Below are 18,248 nucleotides of genomic sequence, written 5' to 3' on the forward strand. Positions count from 1 at the left end.
GAATATATGGAAGGAACTGGAAGGCTGTGGGAATGCTACTGCATTAGGCTGACTCATGGAGAGCTGAATTGTAAAGTCACTGCATTCTAATAAATGCAGACACTTGACCAAACAAGGGCTAACAATTCTGCACCACACTACCATACCCTGAATGCAAATGCCATGGAGGTGTCCCCCAGTCTGTGCATTTTTGCACACACAATTTGGGTGGAGAATTGTATTACAAACATCAAAGGATAGCTATGTTTTGGTATGTGTTTTGTTTCAGAAAGGTGTAAATTAGGTGGGCTTGCCTTTAAATGTGAACTGAATGGAAATTCTTACTATTCCTGGTCATATTCTCTGTCTCTTGTGAAACGGATGCTGTCACACCTCTGCAATCCCAAGCATGTTTCAAATCAAACTATGCCATTCCAATTGATCAAAAGCCTTTTCCAGGAATCCTTCAGAAATATCTTCTTTTCATGCTTCTCCTGAAGAGTAGTCTCTATGCTAGATGCCTGATTGAAAAGCAAATTGACAATCTGAAAGTAGTGCTTGGAGAAGTCAGGCCCAGGGGCCAAACACAGCCCTGGAAGCCTCTCTATCTTGTCTTTGGGGTCTCCCCAGGCCATGCCCCTCACCAGTCCTGCTTCATACCCTAATTAAGTGTTTTTGGCTGCCTGGCTAGAATGTGTCAATGAACTCAGAGAAAGCCTCTTGCTGCCTGGATGTAGGATAGAAACGAGTACATGAGTATGTGTAGAAACAAGGCTACTACAGAAAGGTAAAATTTACATTCATTGCTCCACCCACTTTTGCCTCTGGTGTCACCATAGACATGTGGCCCCCGGCAGATTGTCCAAGAGGGAAGGTGACCCTTGGGCTGGGGGAAAAGGTTCCCCACCCCATTCCTAAAGGAAGCACAGATGGCCTTGCTGGACTTGATTTGTTCAGGATACCAGTGGTGCTCTCTTTGCAATAGCAGGTTCCTAAGGGTGGGGCAGGTTATAATGCACATTTGCAGAAGCCACTCTGTGCATGCTCAGGGTGTTCAGTTCCTTTATGAATACTGACACCATGCAAACCCTACAATGCCCCTCCATAGGAAAAAAATGTATTCAAACCCCAGAATCAATATTTTCAGAGAGCCAAGTGACAAATTGAAGGTTAACGGGGATTTTCCTTTTCTATTCTTTTTCCTGTTTGGCTCAATAACGTTGAGCTACCATTTATAGCTTTTGCCCTCAAAGATCCAGTAGCCTTTTCAGCGCTGCAAGCTCACAGAGAAAATACTTTTAGCCGCCACATGCTAATGACACACCTTTGTGGAAATGAAATGAGGATTGACTGAGTTGCACTCCGTACGATCGGATATTCCAAGTAAGGAACGAAAAGCAAAAAAAACTCGGAACTCCAGTTGCATACCAGGCACAAATAGCAGAACTGGAGTGATAAGACTAATCCGTAAGTCAGAGTGGGGGAAAAAAAAGGTTAACTTTCTTACCTGTCAGACACAGCATGCCTCAGCCAGCTCATGCAAATTGATTTTATTCACCAAACATGTGTATGTGTTTCTTCATTACCAGAATAAGCAGCACTTTGAGAAAGCAACTGAGCATGCAGAACATTTCAACATTCATTCATTGTTCCATATAGATATTTAGGGAACTGAATCCATGAACAGCACTTTAAAGTTATATGATATATACTCTATATGTATGCATATGTACCATTTGTTCCACCGTTATGTGTTTTTAATTTAATGCCACTCCCCACCTTAAAAGGAATGGAAATATAAAATTCATTAACAGTTGCTTCCTTGACAAACTCTCCCCAGTTAGGTTTACAGAGGTGCCATTTTCCCTAACAGCTCACAAAGCCTGAACATTTTCTGTAAGTGAAAATGAGAGTTTTAAGACCTTTTGCAAATTATCCAGGTATTTTATTCCTTTCCTCTGCTTCTTTGAATATCTATTTGATTTTTTCTCTTTCAATGGAAAGCTGATGTTGTCAAAGTTAAGGTATTTCTATTCTGTCTGCCATTCTGTGTGATCAGATTTTATTTGAGTTGGATCTCTTTGCTCCCCCAGTGATGTTGGACAGAATCAAACTATGAATAAGCATCTGTATGTAAGTTCCACTGACTGCAATGGGAGAGAGTGAAGGCTGGGCTTCACTTCCACATTGAGCTCAGTGGGATGGGCAATGAAATGATGGGACCAGTGTGACGGGCAATGTTGACTCAGAAGTAAGTCCCACTGAGGCTTGATCTGCACTTGTGAGATTGTCAGCACTGTCAAACTCAATGGAACTTACTTCTAAATAAACAGAAACAGAATTGTGCTATTACCATCCTATTCTATGCATGTTTGCCCACTAATTAAGTCCCAGATCAACAGGGACTTGCTTCCAAAATGGGAGGGTGCAAGAAAGCACTGTTTTGTTTCTGCTGCTGATCATTTCCCACCAATAACAATAAGTTCTGTATATCTTTTGTTTCCATTGGTTTTAATTAGGGTTTAACATGGATTTATCTTTCAAGAAGTAAAGGAACATAAAACTAAATGTCAGGATGATGCCAGACTTTGGAGAGCCATGTGCAGTCTCTCCATTCCTTGCTAAATTCATGGTAAATTTGGTTTAGATGTGACTACGCAGTTATCCAATATCTTATAAGGTAGGCAACTAACCTTTCTAGTAATGGCTCTTCATGGATTATAACTATGTAGCCTTATAGACTACAGCTATGTACAGAGCAAGAAAACATGAAACCTAAGCAGAGCACAAGGTGTCTAAGTAGCACAATTTCCAACTGAGGTATGTATTCAGCAGTAAATGACTTTTTACCTGTCACTGTAGGCAGCTGCGGTTGCTGTGGTAGGCTGGGCATACCGGTACGCAGCATAACCACCCTGAAACACAAAGACACTCTAATCAGATTAGAATTACAGACAGTAACAAATTTAGAGGGGCGGGGAGAACCACATACACACAACACCACAAATAATTAGTAACAATTAGTTTGGCTTATGAGTTTCACATACAGCTACAGAGAGCTTCAAACAGTGTAATTGTTAATGGCAGTTTCTAAAACCAGCTTGTACATTAGCTGAAGAGGCATAATGAAATATGAATTTACATACAAATCCAGGGCATGCCTGCTCAGAAAGATCTCAACGAGATTTACTTCTATTGTAAGTGTGCATGCGAGTCCAGCCTCCGAGTTTTCCCTGAGTTTCATCCTCATAGTTAGACTTGCTATGCCTGTAAAGAAGTTAAGTCTAGCTGAGTTCAGTGGAGCTTACTTCTAGGCAGGTGTGCATTAGATTGTGGTCTTAATCGAAGTGTGTAATTCACAGCTCTTTTTTTAAAAGGGGATTAGATAGATTCATGGAAAGAAAGGGGGAAACCATGACTGTTAAACCATGACTGTGAATGACTGAGGTCCTCCTCTGAGGGTCTTCTGCTGGTTCCCTCACTGCGAGAAGCGAAGTTACAGGGAACCAGGCAGAGGGCCTTCTTGGCAGTGGTGCCCTCCCTGTGGAATGCTCTCCCTTCAGACGTCAAGGAGATAAAGAATACACAACTGGTTATTATTTAAATATGCTGTAAAGCGCCCAGAGTGGCTGGGGAAACCCTGCCAGATGGGCAGGGTATAAATAATAAAATTATTATTATTAATGAAGCCTTCAAGTACAGTTGCAGTTTACATGTGGAGAATCAACAGAGGGCAGGGGTGTGGGTGATTGATCATGCCATGCACTGATTGGGAGTGCCCAATGCCTGGCATGAATGAAGTTGACTATTTCCTATAATTGCCAGGTGAACTTAAGGGAAATTAAGTTCCATCTGAGGAAAGAGCTCTGAACAATTTCTAGTTCATCTTCATGGTCATTCCCATACCACACCATGCAAGAAAAGGGTCCAGAAATTTAGCAATTTTTTTTAAAGAAAATCAATTGGTCATTGATGAAGAAAGTCAGAAAGCAAAAGGCTGAGGCAATGTTCTACGGCTGAATAGGCAGATAGGGAGATGCTACTGCTGCTTAACCACTTCATCACAGTTGCTAAGCAGTAAGAAGGAAGGAATGTGAAGTATTTTCTATATCTTCCCTGATGAAGAGGTCCACTTCTAAGAGGAAGGAGTTGCAGAAAGAAGTATAGGAACGGGAACTAAGTGAATGACTCCTTGTGACGTTAACATCTGTGTGACTGGCACAAATCACATAGGGCAAGCCTTTCCTAGTAGGGAAATAAAATTACTAGCTTCACATGTTGACATTTTATCTGCCAGATATTTTATTACTTGTATGTGGCCCCTGATTTACTTTGGAAGTGCTAAATGACATCTGGCTCAACACTTTTAAAAGAGATTGTACAACAGGGTGAACCTTGATCAGATGGTGCAATGCAGTTTCTTAGACAGGAGTTCCAATTCACTTGTGATCATCTGTGAATACCTCCAATTACATTGCACTGTTGGTTGCAACTTGCTTGTAGCCTTGTTACTATTAGTAGTAGCATACCCCACCCACTCTGGGCAGCTTCCAACATATATAAAAACATAATAAAACATTAAACATATTGTCAGAGCTGCCTCTAGGTCCCAGCTCACAGAGGACCAACGCCCGGTTGATGTAATGTACAAAAGACTTTATTGAAGTTTAGTTTCCATTTCAAACCCCAGAGCGCGTAGCCCTACGTCTTGACTCTAGATCGGCGAAGTCCCCTCTGAGTCACTATCCCTTCCGCACCAGTTTAAGATCCTAGCCCGGCTCCACCTCCTGCGCTGTTCCTTCCTCCTCTGGGTCCTTCTGCCCCCTGGGGTTTCCTCCTTCCTGGACTCTTCTGACGCTGACCCCCCTGAGTCTTGCCCTTCCTTCTGGCGGGCTTTAGGACCTGGCTCCCTATCCGGGCTACCTGCTGTGCCACTCGCCTGTACATTTGAACAGCGCGCCCAGCCTGTGACTTTCCTCTTGACCGTTTCCCCGCTCTCCGATGGAGGCATGGTCAATCCTGACTCATCTCCTCTCTCTGGTGGTGAGAACACTGGTCCCGATGCCTGGGACTCCTCCCCCCCACTGCGCTCTGGTGGGGAAGCTGGTCCTGATTTCCAACTGCTGCTCAGGGAGTCCCCGCTGGCCCCTTCCTTCTGGGGTTTCCCCCTTGGCACCCCCCTTGCCCTGGCCATCGGCGCTCCTTTCTGTGAATCTTCCGATTCGCTGGAGAGACTCGTGGAATCTCTCTGACCACTGTCACTGCCTACACCCCCCTCGGATTCCTCCTCACTCTCCATTTGCTCCATCTCCTGTGTCTCTGCTCCTGAACCCCTGACACATATGTAGTTATTGAAAAAGGTTAGCACTGCAGCCTCTATCTGCCTGCTTGCCTGAACTTCTGTATTTATTATGCATGCATACTTTTAAATGAAATGCATATATTAGGGACGTCAACTTGAATAAAATTTTGGGGGAGTGGGAGATAAGCCCCACCCCGAATCCCAGCAACAGACATATCTAGTGCTGGTGAAGGTTTATTCCCCACTCCACTCCACTTTTTATCTCCAAAACAGTTCTGTGATGTTGACTCAAAATCAAGAGACTGGTCCAGGGCTACTCTGCATTCTTAAAACTAAAAAAGGGACTTGAACCCAATTCTCCTTAAGCCCGAGTTTCTAGGCATCTGGTTGAATGCCACTTGCACCCAAAATCAATGAAGGCTGGCTGCAAAATTATGTATTTGCCTGCTTGGGCATATTTTTTAGGACCCATCTTATTTCTGTGACAGTAAGTTGCTTTAAATTGCTTTTAAATATTGAGTTTCAATTGTTGTAAACTGCCCTGGGACCTTGGGGTAAAGGGCAGATTCACAACAACAACAACAACAACAGTTGGGAGCTTTTTCCCTCCAGGCATCAGGGACTGGCTGGATGATGAGGAATGGTGGGAGGCCCCAGCTGGGGAACCAGCAAGAGAACCCCAGGAGAGGAAGACTGCTTTTTGTGTGCTGACCTGCATATGAACCAGCCCTGACACCAAGTCATCTGAATTAGGCACTCCTAGTTTAATTTTTTTTTAAATGATAAGCAACCAGATACTCCTTCCTCTCTCATCCTAGTAGAGCTCCTTGAATCTGCCCCATGGAGAAGCAGTTTGCATTCTCTCTCTCCAGTCATAAAGACTGTAATAAATTATGTCAGAGGGTTTTGCCCAACCCCAGCTCTCTTGCCATTAAGCAACCCTTTTACAAGTCCATTTAGAAAGCTTCTTGGGAAACGAAGTCCAAATGTGGGGGGGGGGGGAGCAGCAATACCCATCAATTTTGATCCCCTCCTGGCTCCGTCTGGGCCCTATGAGTTGAAAAAGGCCACAAGTCTCCAGTACAAGAACAAGTTGCTTCCCTTTGTAACTTCCTATGGCTTAGGGAAGAAGGAAGCTACAAAACAGAGCCTTGAAAATCCGTTCAGAGATATGTATAGAACCCTAATACAAGCGTGCCTAAAATTAGCAGTACACTAAATTTTTCTCCCATCTTTTGTTAACCATTCTCTATAAATTAATGAGATTAGGAATTTCATTCAAAAGTGATCAAAGGGGAGAGAAAATATTGATGAAAGTCTCTTTTTTATTTTATTTTAATAATGCATTTATACATTACTTCTAAGTGAAGCAAGGATTGCTTGTGAGTGCCACTTCTTTCAGCCTACCACTCATCTCACCAGTGGTCTGCACTCGGCAGTCTCCCCAGGTGCCCATGTCCACATTAAAACCCATCACGGGGGAACTCCTTCCAAGGGTACGATCAGGAGCATGGTTAGCTGTGGAGGCTGCAGAATGCTGGGAAAATGTTATCTGGGGGGGGGGGGGGACCACATATGCCACTCTCAGCCACTCACAACGATAAGATACATTCAAAACTCCACATCCCCAGGAAGTCTTAATAAATTCTCAAGTGCCCTGAAAACAAGGCAGGAAAATGGAAATCTCCTTCAAAGCGAGGAAAAGGGGTGGGTGGGGACTTGCAAGAATTTGGAGGACAGATTTTGGCACTACTTAAAATATGAATGCTCTAACTTCACTAGATTATTGAATAGTTTGCAACAAAGGATTCCACTCCCCCAGAATTAACATTTACTTGTATGTGACAAGTAAAACTCTTCCATTATAAGCAAGTGAGGGGTGGGGGTGGGGGGGCCTTGGAAAGGAACTGTGTGCAGTGATGCATTGATGATCAAACTGTGAAAACAGCCATGCTTCCTGTTCAATGGACCACGGAGTTATATCAACCGTTTCCAAATGATCTCACAGCATGCCAATTAACAGTCAGAACCCGGTCTCCATAGATAAGGCAAACAACATTTACATCCCAATTAGAATCTGCCCGTTCCATTTTCCTCTGGGATTCAAGGGTCTTCCCACTCCCCCCATAGTTTACAAGATAACGAAGAGGAGGGGAGATCAATTGGCTTTCACAAGATTTCCCAACTCCTGGCTTTTACTACTGAAGTGAGCACAACAATTTAGGGAGGAGAGGATTTCCCCATCCAGTCACTTTATAATCCCTCGGTTTCGCTCTGCCCTGCATTTTGCCTGCCTTTTAATTTAACTAGGAAATTCATGAAAATGAATTCCAGGGTTGGTGCATACTATTTGTATCCCCCAAGCTACTGAATCACACATATACATTGTAAGTAAGTAAATAAATAAATAAATACACATTTGTATTCTTTTCATACAGTTCTTTGAATATGCACTTGTGTTTTGATAAAACACAAATGCAGTATAATCTTGGTACAATGACAAGGGGTTTCAATACCCCCTTCCCCATTCCTGAGAGATTAACAGAGAGGAGTCTGATTCTTCTGTCAATCTCCCTTTTTTTTCAGTTTCTCATTTCCCCCCAATCTTAAATCCAGTTTGCCACATTAATGTATCAGTTTGTGTGTGTTTAAGAAAAGTCCTCACAAAAATTAGCCAGCGTTTGAGTCCATCTCCTAATGGACACTTTTTAGTATGCAATTTTGCCTGCAAATTTGAAAGAATTTCCCCTCAAATAATGGACTTTTGCATCTTATATTTACTCATATGCATTTTTGTAGAATTTGTTTCTCTGTTTGGAGAATTTCACTGCAAAATTCAGTGTGACTTTCAAAATTTTGCTGTGTTTTGCCCATATATAGTTTCATATAAAAACGCAAACAGAGCTAGATTTCTCCACCTAGCCCTAACTGCATGAGGGAGAAAGTGGGATCATTCCTGTTGTTGGCCACCTCCCCCAGCACATATTCTGATGTCCCTTATCAGTCTAGATTGATATGTTCAGCATTAACGAGAAAAGGGGGGGTGTTTGACCCTAGGATCCCTGGGCAAATTAGGGTTCTTGATAATTTAAAAGAGTCCTAGGTGTATACAGCTGTATGTGAGATCCTTTCAGAGGCGCCAGGTTGCCCCCAAGGTGGTTATGTGCCCATAACCACATCCTCTCTCTCTCTCTCTCTCTCTCTCTCTCTCTCTCTCACACACACACACACACACACACACAGTATTATTGTCTCTATTTCATGCTGTTCTTGTCCAAGCAATGTCTCTGCTGTCAGGTTTTTCTATTTCTTCCCTTCTCTTCACCACAGAGATTTGGTTTATTCCATTTAAACCAGCTAACCGAGCCAGAGCTGGGTGGTAATCGATCTCGGAGCCAGTCAATATTTCAGGACTCTGTAGGGAACTAATAAATTCTGAATCACATATTTTCTCTCCCCCACACACCTAGATTTTATTCTCCTCAGCAAACAATGGAAAGGGGCAGAGTGAAAATAACCGTAGAGAGAAAATTGAGCTGTGGTCTAGGTGTTCTCCTTGAAGAAATATGAAAATACTCTGTGGAGCCCATCAAAGTTGAATCATGGCTTTCCATTTTTGTTCAGGCCTTCACTAGCAAGGAAAAGGAAGCTTCACATGAGCCATGATGAGGCAGAAAATTCTTACACAGTTTAAATAGAATCGCTCATATGCTGGATATTCTTTGAGATGCTTCAAATCATCAATCAATCCATTCATCCGTCAAATCAAGGGTACCAAAAAATGATAACCAGTTGTGGTTGGTAGCCATGAGGGCTGCTGGGCTGGAAGGCAGGGGTACCCAAAAGTAGGTGGAACCAGAGCTCATGTCAGGTAGAGCCAACTAATTCTTGCTTTGTCCCCATCCTCTTCCCTGTTGAGTTCTACAAGGGCGATGCTGATATTAAGGAGGAGGAAGTTTCTGTTAAGTAAAATTGTTTGATTGTACATTGAAATGTAAAATAACTCTGAATGTGTATTGCTAAAGGGTTTATATTGGAAAATTATATTGAGCTACCGTAAATTAGGCAATCTCAAAGTGCCACCAGGTTGATAATAACCGGTAACTGGTGATGTATCTCTGTTCTCTCACATGCTGCTTTAACCTTAGATCACATGTATAAAGTTGAAAATTGCCATTTTGTGTGAATCTTTGCTCTCTGAAAGCCACCAAAGGCAAAGATGTGCTACTGACCCCTCTCCTGAAGAGAAATCAGGGCCAGGCTGAAATGGAGTCTGTGCAGAGAGAAAGACCTTTGATTTTAGGTCAGTTTGGAGTTGTTTCATATTTGTATGCTTGGACAAGCATTTAACATCAGGCAACTATCTAACTGTATCACTACTTGGTTTTTGTGTCAATTTGAAGAAAGTTCTGTTAGTAAAGTTTTGGAACCAAATATTTTCGTCTTGACAATTTTCTTCCCTAAGAGGAGTCAGTTTTTATTCATCCCATTGCTTCAAACTGCACAATATTAATATCTTCAATAGTTTCAGTATTAATATATTCAAATGTTTAAAGGCATTGTGAACATTCATGAGTGTCATAGTGCTCATTTCTCTTCATATAGACTTTTTGTATACAATTTTTCCTAACTGTATGCAATTCCCTAATATGCATTTCTCTGTATTATTTTCACTAATATATGAAATTTTATGTTCATTTTCTCCTCATATAATCATATAATCACTTCTTCTTTGCCAAGGTAAAGGGGCAGGTTGTGAATAGGAGAGGCTGTTTTGGAAAACATCCGCTATTGGTTTTGAGTGTTCAACAGAAGTGTTGGAAAAGGTGAGATGATTCTCAAGGTGAGTCTGGGTGACTTGTCTTACACCACTAGGAAGAATTCCCAAACTTACTTTGATTTTTGCTTTGTGCAAAATACCTGCAGTAACTTCCTTTACTACAATAGCTAGCAAATGTGCTTCTAAATTACATTTGCTTTTACATTTCTGTGTTGCAAATGGCTATTTCAAATTGCATTTATTTCATACACACACACATATAATCAAAACTCCCTATTACAAAAATAAGTCTTCATATCGCCTAGAAGCTAAGCTTCTCCTTCTTTTTGTTACTGAACATGCAAATGATGTCAGCTTAAATATCTCAAAAGTAACATTGGTAATAAATAAAAATTATAGGTTTTCCCTTCCTCCAAGTACCACTTAATGAATTCTTAATGTTCATTCCAATTTAATGTAATCAATCTCTTGCTATATACCAATGCTGATGATGCAACAGCAACAAAATTAGGTTGCAGAAAGCTATACGTAGTGACAAAATGATGTTTAATTACCTCTGTTTTTAGGATTGATTGCTTAGTGATTGAAGGCTGTCATATATGATTAAGATCTGAAATTACAGTATGGTTTAAAGGTAAAGGTAAAGGACCCCTGAGAGTTAAGTCCAGTCGTGAATGACTGGGATTGTGGTGCTCATCCTGCTTTTCTGGCCGAGGGAGCCAACGTTTGTCCGCAGACAGTTTTCCCAGGTCATGTGGCCAGAGCAGCGCATGGAAACGCTGTTTACCTTCCTGCCGAAATGGTACCTATTCATCTACTTCTACTTTGTGCTTTTGAACTGCTAGGTTGGCAGGAGCTGGGACAGAGCAATGGGAGCTCACCCTGTTGTGGGGATTTGAACCGCTGACCTTCTGATCCGCAAAGCCCAAGGCTCAGTGGTTTACACCACAGTGCCACCCGCATCCCAGTATGGTTTAGGAGTAGCTTAATTCTTTATGGAATTATCAATGTACAAAGAGAGATTTTTAAGGTTTATTAAATGTTTTGGAAGACAGAGAAGTTGTCATGAGCATTATCCAGTTCTGTTGCTTTCAAACATCCTAACTTTACACTTAAATCTCTAGTATCAAGGGTATGTACACACTGCAAAAGTTTATGTGAAAGTTGCACAAGTCAGATCTAATAAACACAATTGTTACTTTGTATAAACTGTATCAGGCTATACCCAACATTTCCATGTTTCTGTTATGGGAGTCTCTCCTTTTCTCCTGTCCAGGAAAACTTGCTTTGGTCTTTTCATTCAGAAAGTCTTGATTAACTTCAAAGAAACCACAATATTTCCTAGTTTGCAGTCTGAAAACACCAGTGGAAAGCAATCTTATGCTGCATCCACACAGCATTTCTTTCCATTTCCCTGACTGTTAAATTCGACATTCTATCTGAGTTTTCACACTACAGTAGTACCTCAGGTTACAGACGCTTCAGGTTACAGACTCTGCTAACCCAGAAATAGTACCTTGGGTTAAGGACTTTACTTCAGGATGAGAACAAAAATTGTGCAGCAGCAGCGGGAGGCCCCATTAGCTCAGGTGGTACCTCAGGTTAAGAACAGTTTCAGGTTAAGAACGGATCTCCAGAACAAATTAAGTTCTTAACCCGAGGTACCACTGTACATCAAAACCACTTCTGAAAATCTAGCAGACTGTAACCTGTTTAGTGCTCATTTCCATGTTATCTGATTCCAGAAAGAAAAATAAATCCGGTTTCAGACCCCTTAATCTAGATAATCACAGGAGCAAAGTGACAAAATTTGGGGCAGTATTCTTTGGGGCATACAGTTCTTTTCTGTGCTTTTCATGGGGGAATTATGGGGGAACAGAAGCACACATGTGTAGAAATGGTGAGTGTCCAAAGATGTCCACTAGTCTGGATGAAATGTAGTGTGAAATGCCAAAATATTGGTCAAAAGGCCACAGTTCCATAACACAACAGCTACTGCCGTGTGAAAGAAATATTAGAAAATGGGACAGAGGTTAGCATTATAATCAGGAATGCTAATGCCTGAATGCACCCTTATTCTGTTTCTCCCTCTTGAAGGACCTATACATACTGACCCAAAGCTGCCCAGAGTGGCTGGGGCAACCCAGCCAGATGTGTGGGGTATAGATAATAAAATTATGATTATTACCCATTGGCTGTCAACTGGCTGTTCCAATGTATGATCAAGGAGCAACATGAATTTCCTCATTAAGAAGAGCCTGGCTGCTGAATCAGGCAAAAGGTCCTCCTAGTCCAACATCCTGGTCTTACAGTGACCAATCAGATTACTGTTGTTGTTGTTGTTGTTGTTGTTGTTAATTGAAATTATGATTACCAGTGGCTTTTTACAGTAAAGTGTATTCAAGCAACTTGACAGTGAAATACAAGCATATAAAACAAATTAAAACCAGAGAGAATTAAAAGCAACCACCACCCTAACAATACAAGCTATAGAACATCCAACAATATATTAATAAAGGCCAAGTCCTAAAAGATGAGGAGGCAACATCAATTAACTGATGGTTGGGGTAAACAAAAAAGTATTAGCCTAGCACCTTAGAACTGACAGAGAAGCAGCAGGGGCATCTCCCTAGGAAGAGCATTCCATAGACAGTCATCACCAGGCATAGGCCTTGGCAATATGCCGCCATGTGCAAGCCCATTTGATGCCTTCTCCCTAGCCTTCATGGCTCTGGCTTAAGTCAGGCTTTGGGAAGGAGGCACAAGGCTCTGGCAGAGTCTAAGAGCCCTCCCACCTCCTTCCCAAAGCTTGGTAAGAACTTGCCTGGCTTTGAGAAGTTTGCAGGAGGACTCTAGAACACTGATGCTCCATGAATTTGTCTAATCTCCTTTTAAAGCCATCTGCATTGGTAGCCTTCATGGCTTCTCGCAGGAGCAAATTCCATAGTTTAACACTGCATTATGTGAAGAAGCCCTTCCTTTTATCTCCCAACATTCAGTCTCATAGGATGACCCCATTGGAAGAGGAATGGACAGGGCAAGGATCTATTGCTAGAACTGATGCTGACTAAGAACTAGAAGACATAGAGGCTATGGAGGCCAACACTTTGGGGCAGCTGGTTGACCTATTGAACTGCCAAAACTGTATCTGTGGTTGTATGCAGGTCTGCAGAACATGTGAAACCAGATTCAAGGAAGGCACAAGACATACACATGATGAAGACAGTACAAGACTTCCACTGGTTGCTGGCATGATGGAAATCAGCAAATGGGAAATGGGATTTTCAGACACATTGCTTCTGTGCCTTTAAGAGTATTCTGAGATGCAAGAATTTAGCAGGAGAAGCTTATTTTCCTGGTGTGTGGGTAAAGCAATGGGGACGGTAGAACTTCACCTGATTAATTTCCATGTTTTTGAATGGATAGGAGCCTTGTCAGCAGGAAAAGGTGACCATCACAGGCACAGATACACTCAGCGCACCTCCATAAAGGTCATCAATGAATGAAACCAACCAAATGATGATAGATGTAATGAATATAGAGAGATTCCAAACAGAATGATCTCTCTTTGCTGGTGCTTTTTTTAATTAATTAATATTCCTGTGATGGCAAAATGGATGAAACAGAGTCAAAGCTTCTGCAGCAAAACTCACAAAACAAATCAGCAAGTAAAAAATAAAGGTGACACCAGCAATGCACAGCATGCACATCAATAAATACTTACATAAATGTCTGCACCATAAAATCCATCCTGGTAAACAACACTGCAAGGATGCACACACAAAGAAGAACATCCATATTAGTGCATTTCCACATGCAAATACTACCAACCCCAGAACTCTCAAGGTTAGTCTCATCATGAGAACAAAAACAAGAAATCAAACCAAAATACACACACATACTACACATGTATACATACATACATACAGATAGATAAATTGATTTATATAAGTATATATAAATATGCTCAAGGTAGGACACTTCACATTAATTAAGGATGCTGGAGGGTCATCACTCCCCATCTATTACAGTGGTACCTCAGGTTACGAACTTAATTCATTCCAGAGGTCTGTTCTTAACCCAAAACCGTTCTTAACCTGAGGCGCACTTTTGCTAATGAGACCTCCTGCTGCCGCCATGCCACTGGCGTACGATTTCCGTTCTCATCCTGGGGCAAAGTTCTCAACCCGAGGTACTCCTTCCGGGTTAGCAGAATCTGTAACCCAAAGTGTTTGTAACCTGAGGTACCACTGTATAAGGAAAACTGTGCTCCTTAACATTTACCTGTATTTGGAACAGGATGAGTCTATCAGCTTAATCCCACATTCTGCCATCATATCCAACTTAGCTCTGAAACTAGTGCAAACTTATTTGTGATGGTCCTATGAACTGTGTATTATTTATATCTCTGAAGTATTTATAATTCACTCACCACCAAAAGGTGCCAGGCAGCAATATACACAGTTCAAAATTTGAAAACAACAATGCATTCACTAAAACAAAATGAGCACCTGTGGTCCATTCTCTTGATTCAGATGGCACAGAGATCTAGAACTGGGTGCCACCAGAGGTGGATTTAGGGGTGTGTGACTGGTTTGCACTGGGTGCAGAACCTCAGGGACCCCACAACTATTATCTCGAATGGAGTGTGAGAGGCAGGAGGAGGCACTGAATTTTGACATCACACAGGGCACCACTGAAATTTGAGACAAGGCCAAACACTCTGGAACCCCACAAGTCAGAGCTGAGGCAGAAATCACTCAGTGCCATTCTCTGAAAGCACCATTGTAGCTAGGATTGGAATAACTGCTACACAGTGGCCCCAAGAACCAGCCTTAGGGTGGTGCAGGAAGACATCATAGCCAACAGTATCAAAAGCTGCTGAGAAGTCAAGGAGAATCAAGAGCATTGCAGTCTCCTTGTCTGTCTCCTGACAATGGTCACCAATCAGGGCAGAAATTAGGGTAGAATCAAGGAAACCTATTTTGGAGTTAGTAGCATATAATGTCACTTAGATCAGATGTGGCTAACTTTTAGCCTGCTAGATGTTTGTTTTTGTTGTTACATGCATATCCCATCTCTCTCCCACCATGAAACTTAAGACAGTGACAGCCTCTCTCGGTATCTGGGAAGGTGTGGGCAAGGGGAAGGGACAATGTTATGACTCCCCACCCAAGAGCTCTCCTTATATGCAAGCAACTTGAGTTGCTAGGACACACACACACAGAGAGAGAGAGAGAGAGAGGGAGAGAGAGAGAGAGAGAGAGAGAGGGAGGGAGGAATGGGGTTGTTCATTTCATGTTAGCTTGTTTCCAGTGATGTTTTGAAATTTTTATTTTTTATTTTTGGGGGTTATGCTGAACATTTTATAGAATGAAGGGTGGTCTAAAAGTGAAATAAAATATGTTGATAGTTCTCTCCCTCAAAACAATTGTTTTATTCATATGTAAATTTATACAGAAGTAATTTGATTATTAATTACCTGAATAAAAACTAAGACAATTGTCTTCCCCTCTTTACTTTCTTCATTGGTTATATGAATAACAAAACCAAACTGCATGTAGCGCTTTTGGCTTGCCTTAATCCAATTTCATCCACCCGACTTCCCAAAAGAAACCACACTCCAAAACATCACCAGGCTGAATGCATTGTCTAGATAAGTTTTTCACTAATGCTCTGCTAACACACACAAACAAATCTAAGAATTATCCACAGGAAAACACATTTTGCAGATAGAGGGGGGAAATTTCTGCCTTGAGTAGTCAGGACTTCAGGATACAAGATCTTGGGCCCCAAAGGAAAGGGAAGTAGAGATTGCTGATGCTCACTTATTTGTCCCATGTCATTCCAGTTACTATCACATATTCACTGATGCTTTTAGTTCACAAATAACATGTAACTGATTACAGGTATGCCCCCTCCACATTTGCTTTGTGTTTCCTTTGTACTGAAATGAATGGTGCAGAATCACATAATAGCAATGTAATTATTTAAGTTATGTAATTGTGCCTCAGCAGAAAGCAAGACAAATAATGTAGTTTTTGGCAGAAGATGAACTGTAACGGAATGGAAACAGCAATGCATGCAACAAATGCAGGGCAGAATGGAAAATGATGCCATCTTACATCCTTGGCTGAGAGTGGAGTTTCAAGAAGTATGGCCACAAGTGCAAAAGAAAGCAGTGAAGGTCTGACTCTGGCCTTCTGCAGAGGCCCTGATTCTTTAGCAGAGGTACATGGTGCATCCACAAAGGAGAAGCACCAGAGGAAGACCTTATTTGCACAAACATTGTAAATTTTAGAGCCTTTTTATTTTTGGTGGGGGTGTCTTTTGACTTACGGTGTTTTTTGTTTTGTGCATTTGTTGGTTTTAAATCAATGCGTAGGCAAACTAAGGCCCAGGGGCTGGATCCAGCCCAATCACCTTCTAAATCTGGCTCGCGGACAGCCAGGGAATCATGTGTTTTTACATGAGTAGAATGTGTGCTTTTATTTAAAATGCATCTCTGGGTTATTTGTGGGGCATAGGAATTCATTCATTTCCCACCCCCAAAGTATAGTCCGGCCCCCCACAAGGTCTGAGGGGCAGTGGACCGGCCCCCTGCTGAAAAAGTTTGCTGACTCCTGATTTATACTTTTGTTACATAGCCCTGAAAACTGTGAAGAAATCTTATAAATGAGGAATGGGTGGAACTTCAAACCTGGGGGACCAATTGTGGCCCTCAGGCCTCTCTATCCAGCCCTCAGCCTCCAGGTTATAGCCACTTCCCAGTCACACCGCAATCCAGCCTGGCTGGAATGTGCCCTAGAATTCTAATAATGCCTCTTGCTTTCCTGAACAGAGCAGATGGAGAAGGCTGGTTGTGAGTGTGTGGGTGTGGAGAATATAGCTAGTCATAGAAAGATAACACTTATCTTAATTGCTCCATGTACTTTTGCATCTACACACACACACACACACACCCCACTGGCATGTGGACCCTGGAACATTGCCAAGAAGGGAATGGCCTTCAGCTCTTGTGCTTAGGAAGGTTTCTCCATCCATGCTTCAAAGCATTTAAATAAATCAAACAAAAGTCTGATGAGATGGACTTACAGCTTGAAATGGGGTGAGGGTGGGGAGATACATATGGGAGTTTTAAAAAATGCTGAGATATATATTTTTATGCTGCCTGCTTTCATGCTGCTCCCTTGTGTTTTATTGTTGATCTTCATATATGTTTAATTCACTTTTATTCTTGCTTGTAAGCTGCTTTGAGAACTCTCAAAGCAGATACCAATACTTAGAAAAATTAATAACACTGGAACACAGGAAAGTGCCTTCTACTTAAGTCAAACTTTTGGTCCCCATAGCTCAGTAGGGTCAACACTGACTGGCAGCAGCTCTCCAAGGTTTCAGACAGGAAAGCCTCACCTAGGCTTAGCTGGAAATGGAAGAAACTGAGCTTCTGCATCCAAGTAATATACATGGCCTATAAGCTACATCTCTTCCCCTAAATTTTTGCTATAAGGAAAAGCTGTAGGCATTTGCAGCTCTTTCCCAGGTTCAGTGTTGTCTAGATAACTATGACTATTGACTTTCACCTCCCACTCAGCTTTCCTATAATGTAATTGTAATTCTACAATTTTGCAAGGGCATAGTTGCCTTTTGCTGCTTTTGAATTATGGTGCTGGAGGAGGCTCTTGAGAGTCCCATGGACTGCAAGAAGATCAAACTATCCATTCTTAAGGAAATCAGCCCCGAGTACTCACTGGAAGGACAGATCCTGAAGCTGAGGCTCCAATACTTTGACCACCTCATGAGAAGAGAAGACCCTGATGTTGGGAAAGATGGAGGGCACAAGGAGAAGGGAACGACAGAGGACGAGATGGTTGGACAGTGTTCTCGAAGCTACCAGCATGAGTTTCACCAAACTGCGGGAGGCAGTGGAAGACAGGAGGGCCTGGCATGCTCTGGTCCATGGGGTCACGAAGAGTCGGACAAGACTAAACAACAACAAGTTGCCTGGAAATCTAGCATAGCTCTGCTTCTACAAGGGCATCCAATCTGCAGATGGAGTGTCTTTAGTGCACCTTGTCCTAAGCACCCATTTCTTAGCACAGTCATTATTAATGCCCGCCCATGTTTAAGCTGTCCCAAACCAGAATTGCAATGCTGACTTTATCACTGTTAACAGAAAAATTGCAA

General features: G+C 42.0%; 1 protein-coding gene across 36 annotated transcripts in view; it reads right to left on the reverse strand.

Moving 5' to 3' along the window:
* Positions 1–18,248, reverse strand: part of RBFOX1 (RNA binding fox-1 homolog 1) — a 1,459,852-nt gene that overhangs the window by 42,955 nt on the left and 1,398,649 nt on the right. For 32 of the 36 annotated variants that reach the window (XM_083710871.1, XM_083710861.1, XM_083710867.1 and 29 more), the window contains 2 exons: positions 13,786–13,825; positions 2,830–2,894 (listed from right to left, as the gene is read on the reverse strand). In XM_083710871.1, coding sequence (XP_083566997.1) covers positions 2,830–2,894; positions 13,786–13,825 — 105 coding nt within the window. The remainder of the gene's footprint in view (positions 1–2,829; positions 2,895–13,785; positions 13,826–18,248) is intronic. The other 4 variants (XM_083710893.1, XM_083710868.1, XM_083710862.1 and 1 more) reach the window with 1 other exon arrangement.

The sequence above is a fragment of the Podarcis gaigeae genome (genome assembly GCF_964106915.1).
Source record: "Podarcis gaigeae genome assembly, chromosome: 14".
In the NCBI taxonomy this organism is placed as follows: domain Eukaryota; kingdom Metazoa; phylum Chordata; class Lepidosauria; order Squamata; family Lacertidae; genus Podarcis; species Podarcis gaigeae.